Source organism: Salvelinus sp. IW2-2015, linkage group LG33, assembly GCF_002910315.2.
Source record: "Salvelinus sp. IW2-2015 linkage group LG33, ASM291031v2, whole genome shotgun sequence".
NCBI lineage: Eukaryota > Metazoa > Chordata > Actinopteri > Salmoniformes > Salmonidae > Salvelinus > Salvelinus sp. IW2-2015.
In genome coordinates this window covers 31,204,243-31,229,018 of record NC_036872.1, presented here as the reverse complement: position 1 = coordinate 31,229,018, position 24,776 = coordinate 31,204,243, and the positions used below count along the sequence as shown (strand labels likewise).

General features: G+C 41.0%; 1 protein-coding gene across 1 annotated transcript; it reads right to left on the bottom strand.

Annotated features, from left to right (window-relative positions):
- Positions 1 to 3,396: 3,396 nt before the first annotated feature.
- On the bottom strand, positions 3,397 to 15,354 carry LOC111958083 (glycerol-3-phosphate acyltransferase 3-like). Its single transcript, XM_023979267.2, has 14 exons — positions 15,266 to 15,354; positions 13,199 to 13,371; positions 12,394 to 12,460; positions 10,412 to 10,560; positions 9,951 to 10,096; positions 9,429 to 9,503; positions 9,198 to 9,287; positions 8,942 to 9,035; positions 8,572 to 8,687; positions 8,142 to 8,197; positions 5,384 to 5,469; positions 5,116 to 5,244; positions 4,767 to 4,846; positions 3,397 to 4,042 (listed from the first exon to the last, which is right to left on the bottom strand). The coding sequence occupies exons 1-14, from the start codon at positions 15,282 to 15,284 to the stop codon at positions 3,928 to 3,930; spliced, it is 1,395 nt and encodes a 464-aa protein (XP_023835035.1). The 5' UTR covers positions 15,285 to 15,354; the 3' UTR covers positions 3,397 to 3,927.
- Positions 15,355 to 24,776: the final 9,422 nt, after the last annotated feature.

Here is a 24,776-nt window from a genome sequence, read left to right as displayed (position 1 = left end):
CTTGAAACAATCTAAAACATGTACCCTTCTTTAGAGTCATAAACCTATGAATGGACTTCACATACTTGGTGCATTGATGCTGAACACCATCATGTTTTACTTAAAGTGCCATATAATCACATTGTAGTCTTTATGATCACCAAGTTCTCTTCCTTGCCTGTTATTGTGATGAATCATAAAAACTGCATGGGAATAGGGAGAATATCTTTCATTTGGGAATGACTGTGTCACTGCAATCAATGCCTATCACTTTGTCTATTGAACAATTTTAATACAAATAATACAGTGTTATTGATTGTACTGTTTGGCTCCCTTTCATAACCATAAGAATGTTGAATAATGTCACAGTTAGGCTTGTCATGATACATTTTACAAACTATACGATACCAGGCCAAGAATGACGATACCAAGTAGTACAGTGATACCACTGTGGGAAAAAATATGTGGCATATCATCCTGTTCGCCCCGGACGCTTGTTTACGTTTTCTAAACGTTCTCCAAAAACCTGGTCACTGAAATCACACTTCTACTCAATACAACACATTTAATTTAACTTCAAACTGTTCAGTGTATAATATAATACTGCATAGAATGGCTGATTGCTCATTTTTGCAAAGGCCTAGCTGTGATTTGGCTGGAGGAATGGGAGGAAGGAATAAACTGTACATCGTGGAGGCTGCTGAAGGGAGGACGGCTCATAATAACGGCTGGAACGGCACATATTGAATGGCATCAAACACATAGAAATCATGATTGATACCATCCCACTGATTCCGCTCCAGACATTACCACGAACCCCTACTCCCCAATTAAGGTGCCAGCAACCTCCTGTGATATACATGCATAATGATCTGCATAATGGTCTGTGGCAGTAAAGGGAAAACTCTGCATGCAACCTTAACACACACATTCTCTCTGTCTCCCTCATACACAACTTTTAAAACGTTAGGCACCAGAAATAAGACTTTTGACATTGTTTTGGCTGACATTACGCCTATATAAATCATAAATTTTGAAGCACATCATAATTAGCTATTTGGGATAGGTTTAAAACGGCCCGCGACATGGTTTGTGAAATTATATCAAATGCGCGCGAGTCACGATAGAAATTTTAAAAAAGGCACATCCGGTAACATGGGTCATATTGTTTTAACCGTTTAGCCTAGAGACGATACGCTTTATTTGCTGTAAAGCTGCGAGCATGCCTGTCGCGAAGCTGTGCGCAATTTCCCCTCTCTGACACTCAGAGGCTGCATGACAGTGAACTTGCAAAGTCTACCCAGACTCGTCGTGGTCTTGGTTGCTCCATTGTAACAAATGTAAAAATCTAACAGAAGACTCATCAGGGTCTGGGTCAGCATCCCCGCTAAATCATATATATGTTTTATACTGACGGAAGAATAGACGCGAAGAGCTGGTTGATTACAGCTGCCACACGTGATATGACCTGCTCATGCAAGAGACTAGTGGCTGTTGCTTAAATTCAACTTAATTTATAAAAACAGACTTTATAAACATTTTATAACAGGCTCTACCAGGTTCTTTAGAACGGTAGGACTGAACAAGTCGGTAATATCATATGACGGTACTAGGGTATTCTAAAATGTTGGTATAAATGTATGTTTTGGTACCATGATACATACAGTGCAACCCGTCATTCAGGGCAGGTGGGGTTTTGAGCCCCACATTTTTTGCAAAATATATATATTTTGGGGGAGCTTGCCTGTTTTGCATGTTATTTTGGGATTAATCCGTGTCACATATCAGTTTGAAAATTATGTTAAAAATAATATATGTCATTGAGTTAACAAGGCTGCATACAAACGTGGTCTCTTTTTTGTTTTCTTGAGTAAGGCAGCTCCAAAATGCAGGTGTTTCAGCCTAGCTCAGTGCTTTCTGTGGTGGTGGGGCAAGCCAACAGAAAATATGGAGCATTGCACCGTGATTGGCTCAGTGTTCTGTCTCTCATGGGGACACTACGTCACCGCCAAGTCTAAGGGTAGACTTTGAAAATTCTAGCCCCTTGGGTGCTGCCATAGAGTTGCATTAGAAGTGCCCATCCAAGAAGGCTCAAGGTCATTGGCCACAGATAAAATGACGTCAAATCACGTTATATGTACAGTAGCTTTGATTGGACTGATCATGTCAACGTCATACTTTCACAATCTCAGCTAGCAGTCATCATCATGAATCATGTCAACAATCTACTGGCAAATCATTTTTAATCCTTGTCATAGGAAGAGAAATTATGAAAATAAATTACAGATAAAATGTATCGGTGCTCATCGGTCATCCAACACAAGTTGCAAATCGCAAATTCAACAAGTGGTTTGGAAGGAATCAGTAACAGTGGCTGTGTGGTCCCAAATCTAGGATTAAGGGGCTCTTGTCTACATTTAAAATTATAAACATTCAACATTGGCCATGCTGTCAATCAATGAAGCATGATTTGTGCCGCGCTCAAAACAACTTAACTCGGAGGACCGCCGCGCCACCTTCCTGTTCAAGTGAGCCGAGCACAACAATGCTAGTCCAAAAATGTATTGTATGCTGCTTCATAAATGATGTAATATGCCAGGGAGATATGTATACTGTAACTAAGAAAGTAATACTAAGTATGTTGTGTAGTAAGATGTCAGTAGCCCATGTGCATCACCCTAATAATTGTCTATTTACACCTCTTAACTTTGCCTATTTTTGACTGTTCTACTGTAGCCTATAACCTGTTTTAGAGCAATTTAATCATTGAATAATGTATTTATCCTACGGTTCTAACTTGGTGTACAGGGAGAGCACTGTAAGAACAGCCCATGTTCTGAATTCTGTCGCTGTGTTTTAAAAGTGCTAAACAAATATTTATATTGACTAACGTTACATCTGTCCTAGCTCGCTCATTGTCTTAATCGAAATGACGGATTGCTTCCTATCTGCTTGTCGTCCCCCTATGCCATAGTTTGTACATCTTAATTGTCATTAGAAACCACATTTGTTCAAGTAAGTCAGCCATGTTTTTTACAAGGCAGTAAAAGAGGCTGAATGAACTGTTCTGCTGCCAGACAAGGCTCCGCTGATAGCCAGGTGTAGGCAGTGGTAAGATGTTAGGACAGCTTTATGTAGGTCCTAACAGTTTGTGGGCACCGTTTGAGTGCAATTAATGTATTGTTTCGTGTTGTGTAGTGGCTTTGCTGGAATGCATTCCACTTTATATTTTTTTGCCCCACCAAGATTTACATGCTAAAATCACCACTACCGTGATATCAAATCGTGGTACCATGCAAAACTAGTCACAGTACGGTTTATAAAACATTTAAAATCATCAATTGACAGTGTTTTACTGATTCTGACTACCTTGTTGTAGTAGCTGAGCTTGTTAATAAACACACCACTAAAAGAGGGAACAGCTGTAGACTAATGTTTATTTTCAAACAATTAGCAGCATTGATTGATCTACTGGGCTCAACAAACAGAAGAAAAACTACGGAAAAAACATTTGGACAAAAAATAAACWGTCATTGTATATGCATAACAAAACTTTGACATTCAGAACTTTGGGATTAAACAACAAAAAAAGTTATACGGTCATAAATGGACTATTTGCAAGGTTATTCATTTATTCAAATGCCAAACAGGATTTCATAGTGATTTTCTAGCAGAACCATTTTTTATAGCAGCACAATAAAGAGCTATTCCAATCAGACCGGTCACCTCATCTCCTTTACAGTTCCATTGCACTAGTGTTGACGCAGTCTTTCCATTGTAATGCCATTGGCTTATCAGTTATCATACAGTCTGCAAGACACTGTAAATGTTACATCACTGAATGGTTCATCCACACGATGGCAGTCTAGTCCGTGGTCATCGGTATTAGTCAGTCAGTCGTCAGGCAGGGATGTCCATACTCCCCCTTTCATGTGGTAGTGGAGGGTGTCAGTCACTGTGACTGCTGTTGTCCTCCTCACTCCCAACCACCATGCTGCTGTACATCTTCTGCTGCTCCTCTTTAAACATATCCTTCACCTTGGCTCTCTTCAGGCCCCCATCCCTACACAGGAACAAACACACGTAAGAAACATTTACATTTGTAATTTAGCAGACACTTTTGTACATTTCATACTTTTTCCAAACTGGTTCCCCGTGGGAATTGAACCCACAACTCTGGTGTTGCAAGCGCCATACTCTACCAACTGAGCCACATGAGACACATTTTCTAAGAAACAAACGTATCTGTGCTCAAGCGAATCTACAGCAATTATGTGTGCCTTTTTTGTTTCACCTTTATTTTAGCAAGGAGACCCATTGAGACCAAGGTCTCTTTTACAGGGYAGCCCTGCATATTTATTGTTTATTTAACTAGGCAAGTCAGTTAAGAACAAATTCTTATTTACAATGACGGCCTACATCGGCCAAACCCGGACGACGCTGGGCCAATTGTGCTCTGCCCTATGAGACTCCCAATCACGGCGATTGTGATACAGCCTGGATTCGAACCAGGGTGTCTGTAGTGACGCCTCAAGCACTGAGATGCAGTGCCTTAGACCGCTGCGCCACTCAGGAGCAAATACACAATTTACAAATAAAACATTATACACATTTACAAGATGACAAAACACACTCAAGAGAAACAATCCCATTCCTCAGCAAAGAGGTCCCCAATGCCTTCACTGCCTAGGTCAAAGACAGTCCAGTACGAGGCAGTTAGGCTGTCAAATGTTTATGCCTCAGATGTATCAGAAAATCCTTATAGAAGGACGGAAGGATATTCTTACCAGGACAAGTCCACTAGTCCCCCCCGATGTGCGATGGCAGACTTGACTCTGTTGGCAAACTGGACAGCATCCTCCCCTTCCTGTGAAAAGAGGAAATAGATCAGTGGCACTTGGGTCATGGCTGGCAGGTTGTGTGTGTCTGTGTGTGTGTGTTGTATACACACACCTGTTGGGTCATGGCTGGCAGGTTGTGTGTGTGTCTGTGTGTGTGTGTTGTATACACACACCTGTTGGGTCATGGCTGGCAGGTTGTGTGTGTGTCTGTGTGTGTGTGTTGTATACACACACCTGTTGGGTCATGGCTGGCAGGTTGTGTGTGTGTCTGTGTGTGTGTGTTGTATACACACACCTGTTGGGTCATGGCTGGCAGGTACCAGACGTTGCAGACTATAGCCCAGCTGGTCATCATCCTCAGCAGGTAGCTCACCATGTTGTACTTGGCACTGTTCCAGAACGCATCCCCAAACTGAGGGTCATACTGCGGGAGGGAGATGGTTCCACAGTTGACAGAACACCTCTTCAAAGATGTGCTGACATTTTCTTGCAACTTTCCGAATGCCATCTTTGTGTGATTTAGGGAAAAGTACTGAACAGAAGCAGTGATATTGATGCCTCACCTTTATGGCTACTGGATATATTGTTCCTCCAATTTCAAAACTTCCCTTTTTGAACATCATGACAGATGTGTTGTTGATACAGGTCCCTGAGGACACCAGAAATATGGACTGGAGATAAGCCACAACCTCCACAAACATACAGTATAAAGATCCTATGATAACAATGCTCTCCAAAATGACAGAAAAGGGTGAAAACTGCAAGGCCCTGTATATGAGATATATATATATATATATATATAACACACACACACACACACACACGTGACTTGCATATACTGTATACAGCAGTGGTTCCCAAACTTTCTATAGTCCCGTACTCCTTCAAACATTCAACCTCCAGCTGCGTACCCCCTCTAGCACCAGGGTCAGCACACTCTCAAATGTTGTTTTTGCCATCATTGTAAGCCTGCCACACACACTATAAGATACATTTATTAAACATAAGAATGAGTGTGAGTTTCTGTCATAACCCAGCTTGTGGGAAGTTTCAAAGAGCTCTTATAGGACCAGGGCACAAATAATATAGCAATAATCAATAACTTTTTCTCTTTATTTAGCCATCTTACATATAAAACCTTATTTGTTCAGAAAATGGTGAATAACTCACCACAGGTTAATGAGAAGGGTGTGCTTGAAAGGATGCACATAACTCTGCAATGTTGGGTTGTATTGGAGTCTCAGTCTTAAATCATTTTCCACACACAGTCTGTGCCTGTATTTAGTTTTCATGCTAGTGACGGCCGAGAATCCACTCTCACATAGGTACATGTCTTAATTAACAGTGCAATTTGCCAAGGCAAGAAACTCTGAGCGTAGTATCCAGAAATCTGGCAGTGGCTTCTGATTAAATTTAATTTTTCACAGAAGATTTTCACAGGCTCTCTTTTTCAGATATCGGTAAGTGGACTAGAGGCAGGGCATGAAAGGGATAAAGAATCCAGTGGTATGTGTCGTCTGTTTCAGGAAAGTATCTGCATAATTGCGCATCCAGCTTAATCAGGTGCTTCGATATATCACATTTGACATTGTCCGTAACCTTGAATTCATTTGCACACAAAAAAAATCATACAATGATGGAAAGACCTGCGTGTTGTCCTTGTTAATGCAGACAGAAAAGAGCTCCAACTTCTTAATCATAGCCTCAGTTTTGTCCCGCACATTGAATATAGTTGTGGAGAGTCCATGTAATCCTAGATTCAGATCATTCAGGCGAGAAAAGACATCACCCAGATAGGCCAGTCGTGTGAGAAACTCGTCATCATGCAAGCGGTCAGACAAGTGAAAATGATGGTCAGTAAAGAAAACTTTAAGCTCGTCTCTCAATAAAAGAAAATGTGTCAATACTTTGCCACTTGATAACCAGCGCACTTCWGTATGTTGTAAAAGCGTTACATGGTCGCTGCCCATATCATTGCATAATGTAGAAAATATACAAGAGTTCAGGGGCCTTMCTTTAACAAAGTTAACCATTTTCACTGTAGTGTCCAAAATGTCTTTCAAGCTGTCAGGATTTCCCTTGGCAGCAAGAGCCTCTCGGTGGATGCTGCAGTGTACCCAAGTGGCGTCGGGAGCAACTGCTTGCACGCGTGTTACCACTCCACTATGTCTCCCTGTCATGGCTTTTGCACCATCAGTACAGATACCAACATCTTGACCACCAAATTCAATTTGATTTCACAAAGCTGTCCAGTACTTTAAAAATATTCTCTCATGTTGTCCTGGTTTCCAGAAGAGGATGTCTTCCTTAATTTACCCCCCATAAATGTAACAGACATATACCAGGAGGTGTGCCAGGCCCGCCACATCTGTTGACTCATCCAGCTGAAACGCATAGCAATTGTTTCAAAACATCTCCTGCCATGTCACTGATGTGTCGTGAAACAGTGTTGTTTGATGAAGGCATTGTCTGTATAGTTTTTTGGGCCTTTTCCCCCAGCATTGTCCCAGCCATATCAGAGGCAGCAGGAAGAATTAAGTCCTCCACAATAGTATGGGGCTTGCCTGTCCTAGCCACTCAGTAGCTCACCATATAAGACGCTTCTAGTCCCTTCTTATTAATGGTACCTGTTGCTTTTATACATGTCTTACTACTCAAACGTCTTTATTTTTGCTAAAAAAACTCCTGTGGCTTATTTTTCAAATGGTCATGTTTCGTTTCTAAATGTCTGCGCAAGAGTGAAGGTTTCCCACGAGAGAGTAACGGTTAATGTGATTGGATGTTAATTATTTGACTAGGCTACCTGTATTTGACATTGTGTTGTTATTTCGCTGAACACTAGATGGTTTAAATTTATTTTTGGCAGTGAAACGAGGCTACTCAGGCGAGAAAATAAACTCACCCAAATGTATAGCCCCGTTGGACAATACAAATGTACTGTTTGAAAATGTGAAGAAAATTATTTCAGTTTGGGAATACCTGGTATACAGCATATGCATATTTGTAGGTGTAGGATCAGCTTACCCTACCTAACCAAGGCACTGGCTTAAATCAGTGTCTAAGGGCAACTTAATGCTAATCCATTTGGGCCAATGTAGCACTTACCGGTCACACTTTATTCGGATAGTCCGGATTTTCCATCTGTAGATGCTCTACAGATAGTTTGTTGTTAGCATGACCATCTGTTGATAAGCAACTGCTTGCTAGGGTTAGGGGTAGAATAAGGGTGAGGGTTAAGCTTAGGGTTAAAGTTAGAGCTAGGGTTAGTAGATTGTAGAGCATCTACAGATGGACTGACTATCCAAATCAAATAGAACCCACCTTCTGGAAAGATCAATATAGGAAGCTTTGTGTTGTCATTCACGTGATCCGTCAACCTGTAAACATTAATAACAGTTAGAAAACCAAACTTTATATCTGGGAGGAGTATGAACATAGCTCCAACTGGAACTATAATGTATGTCCTTATCAGAAAATGTCAGTGTTAAATTATATCCCTAATTGTCAATGGCAATGACTTGTGACTAATACATTTGTGCATGAATGTGCTAGAGTTTGGTTTTACTGACAAGCACTTATAAAGCAGAGAACATACTGTAAGTAAGCTGTCTGGCAGGAGTATATTATCTGGATGAGGAAATATGATGAGATATGACTGATTATTTGTCTGTAGCCATTTTCAATGGGCATGTCATTGCTTGTCTGAACATTGTAGGTAGAGATAGGAATAACAGTGAACAGGTAAGCTCACCTCTTGGCCACCAGGTGGCGATCTTTCATATCAGCTCTCTCAAACCAGATGTGAGGACAGGACCTGGCCATGGCCCTCTGCAGCACTCCCATCAGACCACCATGTGACTGGCCCACCTAAAACACATCAGATCAAATCAAACGATAAAGTCCTCAGAATTCCTTTCACAGACAATTCATCTGATTAGGATTAAAGAAGTATAAAGTAGTAAATTGCCAGATACATGTAAGGTACACAAACATGTATAAAATGGTGTACAAAATAAAAATAGGCTACACAGAGAGAAAGCAGTCAATTGAGCGTCAATCAACAAATTTCACACAGTTCAGCCATTTCAAGCGAGGCTTAACGTCAGCTATATTTCACGTACCATGGCGTAACACCCGTCGTTGCAGAGAATTACGATATCAATCGGGGAGGTGTGATTGGCCACACAGATTCCTCCTTTTCTGGGTCTGTTTTCTCTGTAAAACAAGCGAGACCACACACACACACACACGTTAAAGTAAAAAAATGATAATCTCTGCACACATCATGAGGACCAACAGTAGGGTCACTTGGGGACAGGATGGTGTGTAATAGCTTGCTGAGTAGAGATGTGTGAGAGGGGAGGTCAGTTAACTGACTTGTTATAGTAGTGGATGGTGCAGGAGAGGCCTCGGGCACAGATCCTGTAGCACATCACATGGACCCAATCGCTCAGCCAGGACTTCAGCCTACAGAACACACAGACGGACGGCCACACGGACACACAAGATGCTACCTTAAAGATGACTAAAATACAATGACGAGAGGAATGTCTCAGTCTTTAAAACAATCCTGTGTGAACTTGTAGATTCAAAGCTGTGTAAGTGTACCTCCAGTTAGGGAGGAATCCTACAGCAGTGGTTCCTATCACCAGCCAGGTCAGGCCTATAGATGCCAGCGTGATCCTGAAAGAAAACATTCTCACTCAGGAACATACATGACACTACAACACATTATGCTGGTCATGAGCCAACACTCCACACCACAGGAGGTTGGTGGCACCTTAATTGGGGAGGACAAGCTCGTGGTAATGACTGGAGCGCAATCAGTGGAATGGTAACTAATACACCAAACACATGGCTTCCAGGTGTTTGATGCCATTCGCGCTGTTCCAGACATTATTATAAGCCATTTTCCCCTCAGCACCCACCTGTGCTCCACACTTTATTGATATCTGTGGTTGTGCATCCTGTCTATTCAGCCACTAGCTGGATTATTTGTGGTAAGCACTGCATTTAATATTACTGGTGTATGGCATGTATGTTTGGTTCAGGGATGTGAACTGTAGGAGAACTGAGGCCTTGCTATTGGGGAACAGTGATTATGAATGATTTCACACTCCCAGGTGTTACCTGAGTGGAGCCAAGATGCAGTAGCGTATGAAAACGCCCAGCCCCCAGACCATAGTCAGTTTGAGGCTGATGTACTGGAAGACATTGTTGGTCCGAGTTAGCAGGTTCCACGACACCAGCTCCTCTGATGAAAACCGCTGGGTCACCTTGAAATCAGAAGAACATCACAAATAATGTAGGCCTACCGGTACAGAAAGAATGTCTGGACTTTGAATAGATGTTGTACTGTTTTTCCCAATCCTGAATCAACCCCTGGCCCTAAACACTTCCTGATGCCCCTTCGTTGATATGAAAATGTGTGCAGTAAAGGCAATAAATAGGAAACTCATGTTACTCATCTATCCTACCAGACGGTTAGGCATTACTGTATAGCTCAGATCTATCAGGGGCCATCATGGAATATCTAGCATTAGGGGTACATTTGGAATTAGGCAGCAATCTTATTCTAGTTGTGATCTCACCTCATCCTCTACGATGTCCTCGATGCCTCGTCTGTAGAAGTAGAAACAGTCGCTGAGTGTGAAGTCCCCTCCCACTGGTGGTTTGGGGCGACTGCGTCTCAACTCCCCCAGCTCCTCCTCCATAGAACCATCATCCCTCTGGATGAGGCCTGGAAATCCACACACACAAAGATATCACCTAGTCAACCCTATATCATTTTCAGATGTGATCATATCGTACCGCTATCTGTAGTTGATAAAGATGAATTCGTTTTATATTTTACCATCAATACAGACAACATTCACAGAGTCACAAACAAAGAGCTTCAAAGTCCAATAAGTTTATTAATTTTGAATGACAAATATGTCAAACAACCATGGACATGTTAGGAGCTGTCGAGGAAGGAAATGAGTCACAGAACTGCAACACATTTAAGAGAGTGTCACCAACTAACTCACACTGTTGCACCATATTGAGAAATAGAGATATCTTGGGCTGATAGCTGAGTGGAAGAATCACTAACCACAACCCTAATCAGGTTAAATCACCAATACCATTTTCCTACAGAATCCATAAGAAATGACAGGCCATCAAACGTAGTAAACGGCCCTTTGTGTGTCTGTCATCTTGAGGTAATCACAGGTCTAGGATCAGATTACCCCACCACAGTGTATCCGTTCCTCCTAGAGGTCTGAAGGCAGTGAAATCAGCTGAGGACACTCAATCTGATGACGCACGAGGCAAAGTTCAGGAGAGAGAGACAGTGACTGACTTTATGCTGAATTCAATCAATCCTGCTAAAGCAATGTTTATGCTGTGACCCATTTGTTTTCTTTGAAAACTACAACCAGCATCTAGTGAGGGGAGTACAATACAGAAACCATCCTGTGAGTTTATATATAACAAATTAAAAGAGCATCTTGATGTGCTGTGCTGGTTAGTGAACACAGCGCTGTGAGTTTGATTGAATTGCCCCCTGACAAACCTATAAGACTGCTGATTGTGAAGTGATTGTGGATAGATAGGCAGCCAGCACAGAGCCACATCATTCAGCACAGAACATTGTAAATGCTCACGATCACAGTCTGCTAATTAACAGAGACTGCTCCAAGCCTTCTCAACTGCAAGCCACTGCCAAGCACTATAAAAAAAAAWAWAWWWWWTTWAAATCAGGTTTACACTGTCTCTAGGTTCTCAGTGGTATAATTAAGCAATAAGGCCCGAGGGGGTGTGGTATATGGCCAATATACCACGACTAAGGGCTGTTCTTGAGTGATGCAACGCGGAGTGCCTGGATACAGCCCTTAGCCGTGGTATATTGYTCATATACAACAAACCCCAGTGGTGCCTTATTGCTTTTATAAAGTGGTTACCAACGTAATTATGCAGTAATTATGCAATAATGCAGTAAAAAATGTAAGTATTGTCATACTGTCAGCCAATCATCATTCAGGGCTTGAACCATCCAGTTTATAATTTCATATAGGTTACCCCATCCCATCTAACGTGCCTTGAGCACATTGAAAATATCTATATTATAAATACAACCTATTTCAACCATTGACAGCTGACTGAAATCAGTCCTGACATGATATTTTCAATGCACTCAACAGAGGAAAACCTGTTTAACTACTATGGTACACTAACATACAGGATTTGTTCTAAATACATGTAAATTAGCTTCTGAACACAGCAGATAAACAACAGTGGCTTTTGGAACCAGTGTTGTTGAGAGAGAGGAGAAACAGACTGAACAGAAACATACTGTATATGTTTCTTTATGAGTTTCTCAAAGGCAAAGGGACTGGCTGAAAACGTTGAGGTTTCTTTTTCCCACACATTGGCCAGACTTGTAAGCCTACAATATCAACCATGCAACTTTAGGGAATCCCCACAATAATTTCCTTATCAGAGACCAATGAGAAAATACATCTCTATCCATTCATTCATCCTATCAATCGATCAAGCAAATTAATCCAATGAGCTCTGCTCGTTGACTCACCGTTGGATGAGGAGGATTCGATTATATGCTGCTCTTTGTTGACTGTCTGAATCCTCAACGTGGCCCACTGGAGAACAGGAGAGATGAGAATTTTTTTTAGCCTTTGACATCTCACCCCATGACCCACAGCAGGACAGGAGAGAAAGGACATACACACATTCACCCCTGAACTCTCACCCCAGATAAGCCCCTGGACAGTGTTTGAATGTTTTTTTTTCAGGAGGCCACAAGGTTACAGGATGTTCAGATGGAAAAGTGCAGAGTAGAGAACATACGTGCTTTTCTGTCAAAAATCATGTCAGTTCTATACATTTATTGCGATTCAATGTTCCAAACATATTGCTCACCATATGTCTGCTGCAGAGGGACAAGAGCCATGAGAAAACGAGTTTTGATCAGTCATGGAAATAAAAGTGCTGAAAACAAATTGGCTCCATATTTAAGAAGATGAGAACATGCTATGAAGGGAAATTACTGGAGTTTTGGTGCAGGTACAGCCCACCAGCTCAAAATAATATTGCGATATGAAACTGTATCGATTTTTTTCTCCCTCACTAATGAGTGTAGTAGAAATACATACATTAAGGACACAAGTCTTATATTTAGGACATGATGAATAGATACCATTTAAGACAACTATAGACACATGAAGCTGTGCCCATCACGTTGTCTGAGTGATGCAGTTGACCAGACTTTACAGAGTGTGTAAGTATTGTGTTTCCTCTTTCCCATGTTGTTGTACCCCCACCCACCCCAAGTCTGTGGAAGTTTGTTGGTTGCCTACTTCTGAACAGAGGCAGTTTACCTCAAGGGTTTTGACCAGGATCTTCATGTATGTCTCAGAGATGCCCAGGGAGAAGCCAAACATGGCAGGCACCATGAGAAGAGCAACAATGAGGTAGACCCACACCTTCAGCCCTGCCAGAAACACCACCCAGAAATCCTCCATCGCTACAGACCTCTCTACAGTATACCACCCTGCAGAAACAACAACAGGAGATTGATAGCAGTAATAGCATAGCAAGCTTATGTGTAGGCTATGGGAGATAGGGACATAAACACACACATTGAACCAACATTGAAGGGTGTCAGAATAGCCTCTCTGTATGTAAGAGCCAAGTCTGTCATGAAGCCTGGACTTTTATGGCACAGAAGCTCAGGGTGTTGTTGGTTCAATATCTGACAGTACTACGTCATTTGCTACAGTTAAAGATATAGTTCACCCAAATTACATATTGGTTTCCTTACCATGTAAGCAGTCTATGGACAAGGTGAGACAGCAAATTAAATCCATGCTTTGATCAATAATACGATGCTTTGCATATGACATGTGAAAAATGCTAATATCAGTGATATTGACTTGCATTGGATTTGTTCCACAAATTCCTTAAAGAAAGAAAATGTAGCTTTTGGAGACAGTAGCCAGGTGAAGAAAACCAAAGCATGGATCTCTGTCATACCATTTTCATAGACTGCTTACAGGGTAAGGAAAACATTTGGATAATTTTGTTATTTGGGTGAACTATCCCTTTAACTATAGGCTAGAGAGGGTGGAAAATGATACCACTCAGATTTCAGGACAAACACAAAACATAGCTACAAATCAGGTAGGTGTGTGACTATGTAAAGCAGAATGAAACAAATATATATGAATAACATAGAATGTGCAATCTATTAGATCAAAAACACAAGGGAAGCTGAAATAGGCCTACTATACTGAACTAAAATATAAATGCAACATGTAAAGTGTTGGTCCCATGTTTCATGAAGTGAAATCAAAGATTCCAAGAATGTTCCATGTGCACAAAATGCTTCTCTCAAATGTTGCGCACAAATTTCTTTACAATCCCTGTTAGTGAGCATTTCTCCTTTGCCAAGATAATCCATCCACCTGACAGGTGTTGCATATCAAGAAGCAGATTAAATAGCATGATCATTACACAGGTGTACCTTGTGATGGGGACAATAAAAGTCCACTCTAAAATGTGCAGTTTTGTCACACAACAATGCCACAGATGTCTCAAATTGAGGGAGCATGCAATTGACATGCTGACTGCAGGAATGTCCCCCAGAGCTGTTGCCAGTGAATTAAATGTTAATTTCTCTACGATAAACTAGCGCCAACCTCATTTAAAAGAATTTGGCAGTACATCCAACCGGCTTTACAACCACGTGTAACCATGCCAGCCCAGGACCTCCACATCCGGCTTCTTCACCTGCGGGATCACCGGAGACCAGCCACCCGGACAGCTGATGAAACTGAGGAGTATTTATGTCTGTAATAAAGCCCTTTTGTGGGGAAAAAATAATTCTGATTGGCTGGACCTGGTTCCCCAGTGGGTGGGCCTATGCCCTCCCATGGCTGCGCACCTGCCCAGTCGTGTGAGATCCATAGATTAGGGCCTAATAAATGTATTTAAATGGACTGATTTCCTTATATGACCTGTAACAGTAAAATCGTTAATTGTTACATGTTGCGTTAATATTTTTGTTCAGTATAATAATGGGCTAAGTAGGACTACTATCAACAAATCCATGGCGCATGTCTGAAATGACAAGTTCAAACGCGACAGAAAGAAGCCCAGCATTTGATTATAGGCTAATACAAATCTATCTAGGCTGACGATCGTAAACTCCATTTAAAATAAACTTCACCAACTTGAGATTGCGCAACATATACGCTCGTCACGAAAAACCTCAACCGGAGACGCTCAATTCATTTCAACATCAATAGCCAATTATAAACAGAGTAGGCTATTGGACACAACTAAACCAAATCGCTTGACAAAAAACTGTCTGCAAATTGTCCAGACCTGGCCGGACAATTACAAAGTTTGGTTCCCGATATTCAGCCCGGCGTGGTGGATCTTACCTGTCAAACTCCAGTCCATGTTACCATGCCCTTCCCTATTGTAGAACTCATACGACTATGTGTGAAGCTAACCACAATAGGGATTAGCCACAATAATGGAATTTGCGGTTCGCTTTCAAAATAAAAGTCCATAATTGAAACTGATCCAAACGGCAACAAATAGGGGAATAATTCCATATTTGGATTAGATAATGCTAAACAAGGTTGAAATGTTGTTACATAACTTAATAATAAATACAATAATGTATTTATTTGACAATAAATAGTAAACAAACTGTTCAGATCCCACTGTGGCTGTAATAGACTGCATACTTGCATTGGGGCATATGCATTGTACAGCCTTAACTATAGAGAGCAGTGGTGGCTGGTGGGAGGAGCTACAGGAGGACGAGCTCATTGTAATGGCTGGAGTGGAATTAATGGAATGATATCAAACACATGGAAATCACATTTGACTCCGCTCATTAATTCCATTCCAGCCATTACAACGAGCCCATCCTCCTATAGCTCCTCCCACCAGCCTCCACTGCTATAGAGTGTGCACCCATGAAATGGGGTACCAGCCTACTCAGTGACACCCACAGCACACAACTATGTAGAGTTTACACAAATATTATCATCATAGTTCTTATTGCACGACTCTGAAACCACTGTGAAATGAGCCACAGCTCACCAGTCAAGCTATTTTATTTTAATATTTTTATTTATTTAACCTTTATTTAACTAGGCAAGTTACTTAAGAACAAATTCTAATTTACAATGACGGCCTACCAAAAGGCCTCCTGTGGGGACGGGGGCTGGGATTAAAAATGTAAAATGTTTAAATATAGGACAAAACACATCACGACAAGAGAGACACAACACTACATAAAGAGAGACCTAAGACAACAACATAGCAAGGCAGCAACACAGCACAGCATGGTAGCAACACAACAACAACATGGTAGCAGCACAAAACATGGTACAAACATAATTGGGCACAGCACAAAGGGCAAGAAGGTTGAGACAACAATACATCACACAAAGCAGCCACAAGTGTCAGTAAGAGTGTCCATGATTGAGTCTTTGAATGAAGAGATTGAGATAAAACTGTCCAGTTTGTGTGTTTGTTGCAGCTCATTCCAGTCACTAGCTGCAGTGAACTGAAAAGAGGATTGACCCAGGGATGTATGTGCTTTGGGGACCTTTAACAGAATGTTACCGGTAACTTTTGCTATTGTGCGTATTGAACATTCATATAGGACTGTAAAGCCTTACCTATGGAGTGTGCACTCATGGAGTGGGCTATCAGTCTACCTATTGACACCCACAGAACAGAACTATGTAGTTTGCACCAATATGAGCGTCATACCTCTTATAACTCTTATTGCAGGACAGCAAACACTGTGAAATGAGCCACATTAGCTCATCTATTGTGCGTATTGAATATTAATATTGGACTGTATAGCCTTATCTATGGAGTGTGCACCCATGAAATGGGCAGCCTACTCAGTGACAACCACAGTTTACAATTCCAAAGAATTTACACAAATATGAGCGTCATAGTTGTATTAGCGTCAAGTTGCCGTCACTATTTCAACAAGAGGAAATGCACTTTTAGGTTCCACCTCCGAAGAACGACGAAGGCTACTTATATTTCTGCATTTAATGCCGCGTTCAAAACAACTGAAAATAAATGTTCCGAGTTGTTTTGACTCGGCACGAATTGGGTGTGGGAATTTCCCAGTTTATTTCCATGTGGATTTAATCAACATCAACATATAGGGCACTAATAGTTGTCAGTGTAGCTAGCTAGCATGCTGCTAGCATTATCTAGCTAGCTAGCTTGCTAACCTTATATATCTAGCTAATGTTATATGTTGTTGCTGTAATTTATTTTTTACTACATGTATTCAAAAGATTAGCCCAGAGCTGTGAACTCTCATGCATTAGCCGTGAGGCACAACCATTTGACCCTCTTCTCACGCTCTCACGGCACACCTCTTATTTCACGCATTGAAAAGTAGCCTACTGCTTACATTTTTTCGAATTAGTCCGCGCGTTAACTTTTTAATTGTGCTCCATATCGTTTTGAAATAGGGGCATCTGCGCCTGCAATTTAACATCAGGAAAGGAGCCTTTATCATTGTCCTGTCCTGCCACCGCACTGTGAACCGCGACACATTGAAGCATATGATTGGCTTAGTTATGTAAGGGATCTCTGACAACGAAAAGGCAGCAGACAGAGACCAGGGAAGTTTGGTAGGGTGACCTGATTTGTAACTATGAAAATAATTTTTGTCTAAGAGATTGTGAACCCAAAAGTTCTATTCTAGAGGGGGGGCAATAAATATAACAATTATTTGGTTAGGGTGTAGGGACAGATTTTATGTATTTACTTTATTTAGTCTGATCAGTGGAACAATTCTCATTCTTAACAATGGGTTAAAATATAGGGTAATTACTGTGCTTGTCAGCAAGAACACTACTGTTATTCCCCACACGTATTTTATTATTCCACTTCTTCCCAATTTTGCCATTGTAATCACATATTTGAAATCTGATGCCTACTTTTGTATTTTTAAATGTATTATATGAGGCTATGTATCATGGACAGTTTGAATAAGTCATACAAATAACCATAGGATATTAAATGCTCCATGAATGAATGATCATTTTTTGACATTTTATTATTGTGCACATGCTCAACAGAGATGGTAGGGGAACTCATGACTCAAACACATATTTTGTCTATGTAGAGTAAGATGATCGTCAACTAGTGGGCATAAACCATCTGCATATTGATATTCATTAGATTTTTCTTGAAGATTGAGTGATTGAGAAATACAAAATGAAATTMAAAAAAATTGAAATGAATAACAAATAAAAATAACAAGTAGAAATAACATGGCTATATACAGTAAGTGGAAAATAACATGACTATATACAGGGAGTACCAGTACCAAATGGATGCGCAGGGGTACTAGGTAAATGAGATAGCTATGTACTGTACATAAAGGTAGAGGCAGTTACCTTCATTGACCACGTTTACATGTCCAAAGTATTCCGGATAGTAGCTCATAGCACCTTTGATATCCCGCTCATGAGTATCCCTGTATCCGTGAATAAACAGAATATTCATAATTGGTTCATATGGGTTAAACTGTAACTGAAATATGGACACTGACTAAGGCCTATAACTTCTCACATGTAGTGTAATGTAATATTAAATCCTGCAGAATTATGCATTAAACTGCAGTAAAATGATACAACAAATGTACATTTTTACTCTGGAACAGGAGTGGAGAAATGTATTTCTTACAGCATCTCTTGAGAAAATGTGAAGCCACATGTAATGTGTATACCTTTGACACTGTTATGCAAGCAGACAGTATTTCAACCACATAAAATATGCACCCAAGAAAAACTGAAGTCTTATCAGAAATGTGTTTAATCGTTTTCGCAGCTTTTAATTTCCATAAAACCGGTCAAACTGATGACATTGGACATTTTGCACATGACCAATCTATCCACTGTTTGAGCTATTGCATTTTCTCCCCGGTCCCTAAACGAAACAGACAACTTTACTGGTGTTAACTAGATTACTAACGCATTCATTATATCGATGTTAGACATTATTCTGGTGAGCACTACTTTATTTAGTCTTGTAGGGCAACAAATTATGATAGAAGAGAAGCTGCATGTATCTAACTATACTTGATAAACAAATGGCCAACCAAATGTCCAAACTTATATGTGACCGACCGGATCGATCTTATGTACATTGGCTTGAGAATGTATTCACCCCCCTTGGCATCTTTCCTATTGTGTTGCCTTACAACCTGGAATTAAAATAGATTTTTTTMGGGGGGGGGTTGTATCATTTGATTTACACAACATGCCTACCACTTTGAAGATGCAAAATATTTTTTATTGTGAAACAAACAAGAAAAACCACAAAAAGACTTGAGCGTGCAGAACTATTCATCCGCCCAAAGTCAAAACATTAAAGACCCACCTTTTGCAGCACTTACAGCTGCAAGTTTCTTGGGGTATATCTCTATAAACTTGGCACATCTAGCCACTGGGATTTTTGCTCAATTTCAGTCTCATCTGACCAGAGTACCTTCTTCCATATGTTTGGGGAGTCTCCCACATGCCTTTTGGGTAACACCAAACGTGTTTGCTTATTTTTGTCTTTAAGCAATGGCTTTTTTTCTGGCCACTCTTCCATAAAGCCCAGCTCTGTGGAGTGTATGGCTTAAAGTGGTCCCATGAACAGATACTCCAATCTCCGCTGTGGAGCTTTGCAGCTCCTTCAGGGTCATCTTTGGTCTCTTTGTTGCCTCTCTGGTTAATGCCCTCCTTGCCTGGTCTGTGAGTTTTGGTGGGCGGCCCTCTATTGGCAGGTTTGTTGTGGTGGCATATTCTTCCCATTTTTTAATAATGGATTTAATGGTGCTCCGTGGGATGTTCAAAGTTTCGGATATTTTTTAGACCCCAACCCTGATCTGTACTTCTCCACAACTTTGTCCCTGACCTGTTTGGAGAGCTCCTTGGTTTTCATAGTGCCGCTTGCTTGGTGGTGCTCCTTGCTTAGTGGTGTTGCAGACTCTGGGGCCTTTCAGAACAGGTGTATATACTGAGATCATGTGACAGATCATGTGACACTTAGATTGCACCGAGGTGGACTTTATTTAACTAATTATGTGACTTCTGAAGATAATTGGTTGCACCAGATCTTATTTAGGGGCTTCATAGCAAAGGGGGTGAATACATATGCACGCACCACTTTTCTGTTTTTTATTTTTGGACTATTTTGTGTATGTCCATTACATGAAATTCAAATAAAAATCAATTTTAGTTACAGATTGTAATGCAACAAAATAGGAAAAACGCCAAGGGGGATGAATACTTTTGCCAAACACTGTAGCAAAATTTTAAAGGTGTTTTTTACATTGGATAAAAGTAGAGACTCAGAGCTATAAAACAGTATGTCATACACTACAGTTGACGAACAATGGGAAAGTAATTCTGCTTTGAAAGTTGATAAACTGGTAACCTCACTTTTGAGAAAATGGCCCTTTAATGTTTTGGTACACCTAATGGAGAGCTCTTCTTTGTCTATACCCATTCAGCATCATTCACACCCTCTTAAGCTTTAGCCCCACCCAGCTCTTTAAGGATTCACATGTGAAGCCATGTATTAAACAACCAAAGATTAAGACTGAAGGCTGGTTTATACTCCGGATATGTTCGTAAAATTAATCTGGAGTGCCAGAGTGTGCGCGCTAGGTGTTCTTAAACTCAGAGCATTTTCAGTGTACTTTCGTAAATTCAGAGCGCTTCTCTCACTGGACGCTCTGGCCAAGGAGTAGGGTTGATCCGAGCGTTCTGACCTAACAGCAGTCAAGCACCCATATTATGGCCCACCAAATGTCAGAAATTATAAGCAGAAACATGTCTAAGTTAGAGGTGAAAGTAGCTAGTATGCTGTACGGTCCAGTACGGAGTATCAGCAAAATAAATTATGAAATTATTATGGTGGATTGGACTGCGCATGTACTTTTAAAAAAGTAATTTGTTTGACAATCAGATGAAAACCTCATCACAACACCATAGACTGCACAACACCCATGATATGTGCAACTCGCAGACCATGAAAAGCAACAGTAAATGGGATAAGACGTTTACATGCCACGTTATCTTGTCCAAGATCAGCATAACCCAGGCATCTTATCAGCAGGTAGCCTAGTGGTCAGAGCGTTGGGCTTACTGGATCGAATCCCTGAGATGACAAGGTAAAAATCTGTCACTCTGCCCCTGAGAAAGGCAGTTAACCCACTGTTCCCCGGGCGCAGAAGATATGGATGTCGATTATGGCAGCCCCCCGCACCTTTCTGATTCAGAGGCGTTGGATTAAATGTGGAAGATGCATTCAGTTGTACAACTGACTAGGTACCCCCTTTCCCCTGATTTCACATAACTGGGATACAAGCTTGAGGTATTATAAACAGGATATGATGTTTATATGCATAAACCCCAAAACAGAATACTTGGGTATCTCCCATAATAATGGTATATAGAGCCCCACAGTGGAGGTGTCATAATACCGATAAACCTAGCAGTCAAACAGGGAAATGGATAAAATCGTTTTTCCACCATTCATTTTACCTATAGGGAATTTCAGAAACACTTGAGCAACTGGCGTGACGTTTCGATAACCATTTAAATCTCTTGGACAAGGTGACTTTCTGACTCAGAGGGTCTATTTACTCTCAGATTCAAAAATGCAAATTAGCATCTAAGGAGATATCATGCAAGACTACAAATCCCTGCAATCTACTGAACGTCATCTCAAGCTGACACCTTTGCTAACAGGTATTGTGTCAATTTTAAACTTGCAAAAGACCATTCTCAAAATTGTCAATTTCAAGAAATGTTGCCAATTTCTTAATTACTAAATGTAACTAATATTAGTTAATCCAGAGATTCTTACATTTACCTTGGGTCGGCAGGCTCATCCAGATCATCATGGCATTTGTAGTTCATTATGATCCCCAAAATCCTATGCTAATGTGGCTGGGGGGGGGGGGTAAATACAAGAAAATAAAAATACAGTGCCTACGGAAAGTATTCAGACCCCTTGACTTTTTCCACATTTTGTTAGATTACAGCCTTATTCTAAAATTACTTAAATTGTTCCCCCCCCCTCGCCAATCTACACACAATACCCCATAATGACAAAGCAAAAACAGGTTTAGAATTATTTTGCTAATTTATAAAWTTTTTAAAACTGAAATATCACATTTACATAAGTATTCAGACCGTTTACTCAGTACTTTGTTGAAGCACCTTTGGTAGCAATTACAGCCTCGAGTCTTCTTGGGTATCCAGGCTGTATCACATCCGGCCGTGATTGGGAGTCCCATAGGGCGGTGCACAATTGGCGCAGCATCGTCCGGGTTTGGCTGGGGTGGGCCGTCTTTGTAAATAAGAATCTGTTCTTAACTGACTTGCCTAGTTAAATAAAAACGTATAATACAATTATGTAAATGACTCTACAAGCTTCGCACACCTTTATTTTGGGAGTTTCTCCCATTCTTCTATGCAGATTCTCTCAAGCTCTGTCAGGTTGGATGGGGAGCATCGCTGCACAGCTATTTTCAGGTCTCCCCAGAGATGTTCGATTAGGTTCAAGTCCGGGCTCTGGCTGGGCCATTCAAGGACATTCAGAGACTTGTCCCAAAGCCACTCCTGCGTTGTCTTGGCTGTGTGCTTAGGGTAGTTGTCCTGTTGGAAGGTGAACCTTCGCCCCAGTCTGAGGTCCAGAGCAGGTTTTCAACAAGGATCTCTGTACTTTGCACCATTCATTTTTGCCTCGATCCTGACTGGTCTCCCAGTCCCTGCCGCTGAAAAACATCCCCACAGCATGATGCTGCCACCACCATGCTTCACTGTAGGGTTGGTGCCAGGTTTCCTCCAGACGTGACTTTCAGGCCAAAGAGTTCAATCTTGATTTCATCAGACCAGAGAATCTTGTTTCTCATGCTCTGAGACTCTTTAGGTGCCTGTTGGCAAACTCCAAGCAGCCTGTCATGTGCCTTTTACTGAGGAGCGGCTTCTGTCTGGCCACTCTACCATAAAGGCCCCTGATTAGTGGAGTGCTGCAGAGATGGTTGTCCTTCTGGAAGATCCTCCCATCTCCACAGAGGAACTCTGGAGCTCTGTCAGAGTGACCATCGGGTTCTTGCTCACCTCCCTGACCAAGGCCCTTCTCCCCCGATTGCTCAGTTTGGCCGGGCGGCCAGCTCTAGGAAGAGTCTTGGTGGTTCCAAACTTCTTCCATTTAAGAATGATGGAGGCCACTGTGTTCTTGGGGCATTCAATGGTGCAGACAATTTTTGGTACCCTTCCCCAGATCTGTGCCTCGACACAATCCTGTCTCGGAGCTCTACGGACAATTCCTTCGACCTCATGGCTTGGTTTTTGCTCTGACATGCACTGCCAACTGAGGGACCTTATATAGACAGATGTGTGCCTTTCCAAATCATGTCCAATCAATTGAATTTACCACAGGTGGACTCCAATCAAGTTGATCAAGGATGATCAATGGAAACAGGATGCACCTGAACTCAATGTCAAGTCTCGTACCAAAGGGTCTCAAATACTTATTTTTATTTTTAATAAATTTGCTAAAATGTCTAAAAACGTGTTTTTGCTTTGTCATTATGGGGTATTGTCAAATCAAATTTTATTGGTCACATACACGTAGTCACATAAAAATCTACACACTATTGTGTGTAGATTAATGAGGAAAAGTTGCTATTTAATCAATTTTAGAATAAGGCTGTAACATAACAAAAGGGGGGTCTGGGGTCTGAAAACCTTCTGAATGCACTGAAGCTAATGTGCTCACTCCGTTATTGGCTCCTTTGCTCTAGCCAACAGCTCACAGATACAGTGTGGGTGTAGCCTACATGAAGACATTATTATGGACAAAATATTATTTTTATTTGTTCAAACAGCAGCCAATCATCGATCATCATGTCAGCAGAATAAGACTCTCGATATACTGTATATCGGAAAGGAGCATCAAGCTCATCACCTTGCACTTTCACCACCATGAGAAATTCATCATAACTTACGTCAGCTGTAGCATAACTGCATGGCTTCCCGAGTTGTAGTGGGAGGACCACACACCATATCAGCACATGACTTCAAGTTTACTTCAATATGATGGTTATTATATACATTTTTGTGCATAAAAGCATTTCCACTGCCATTTCTTGCATAATACATTTTACAGACACAAAAAAGATCTCACCATGCTGAACAAACAAATGATCTCTCGTCATTTATAAAATTGTACCGAAATGTCCTGTTTCTATCACAAGTGTCGTGATTCTTTTTTATAATGTTTGACTTTACTTTTACTTTGGATAGAAACGTGGTTATTGTCAGCACATTTTGTCTAGTTGTTCATTGTAGGCTCCTCCCACTAATTGAATTAACAGGTGTTAAAAGGTGAACTGCACTTCCTGATTTTCATCAATGCTCATTAAGATTTGATGTTAAAATATAGAAACATGAGATACCAAATCCGTTCACAAGGTTGGCTAACTCTCGAAGTTCATCGGGTATCCACCGAACTGGCTAAATCCACTTAGCTTTAAAGTACCTCATTGGTGGAACCAACTACAAAATACATTACAATTGGATGTTCTGGTGCCGCTCGGGTAATGTCAAATATTGATTGGGGACCTTCTTATTGAGGAATGTAATTATTTTCTTGAATATTTGTGTTGTGCTGTATTTTACTTGTTAAATATTGTATTCTTTTTTTGAGTTTGTCTTGTGAAATTGTATATGCAGGATCCCTTGTGAAAGAGACCCTTGTCTCAAGGGTGACTCCCTGCTTAAATAAAGGTCAAATAAAAGTAATGCTAGCGGCCATGACAGAAGGCAAACGAAAGTTGTCTTGGGGGTGTGGTATGATGTGGGTGTTTCTTGGGTGTGTCTTTGCCATTCA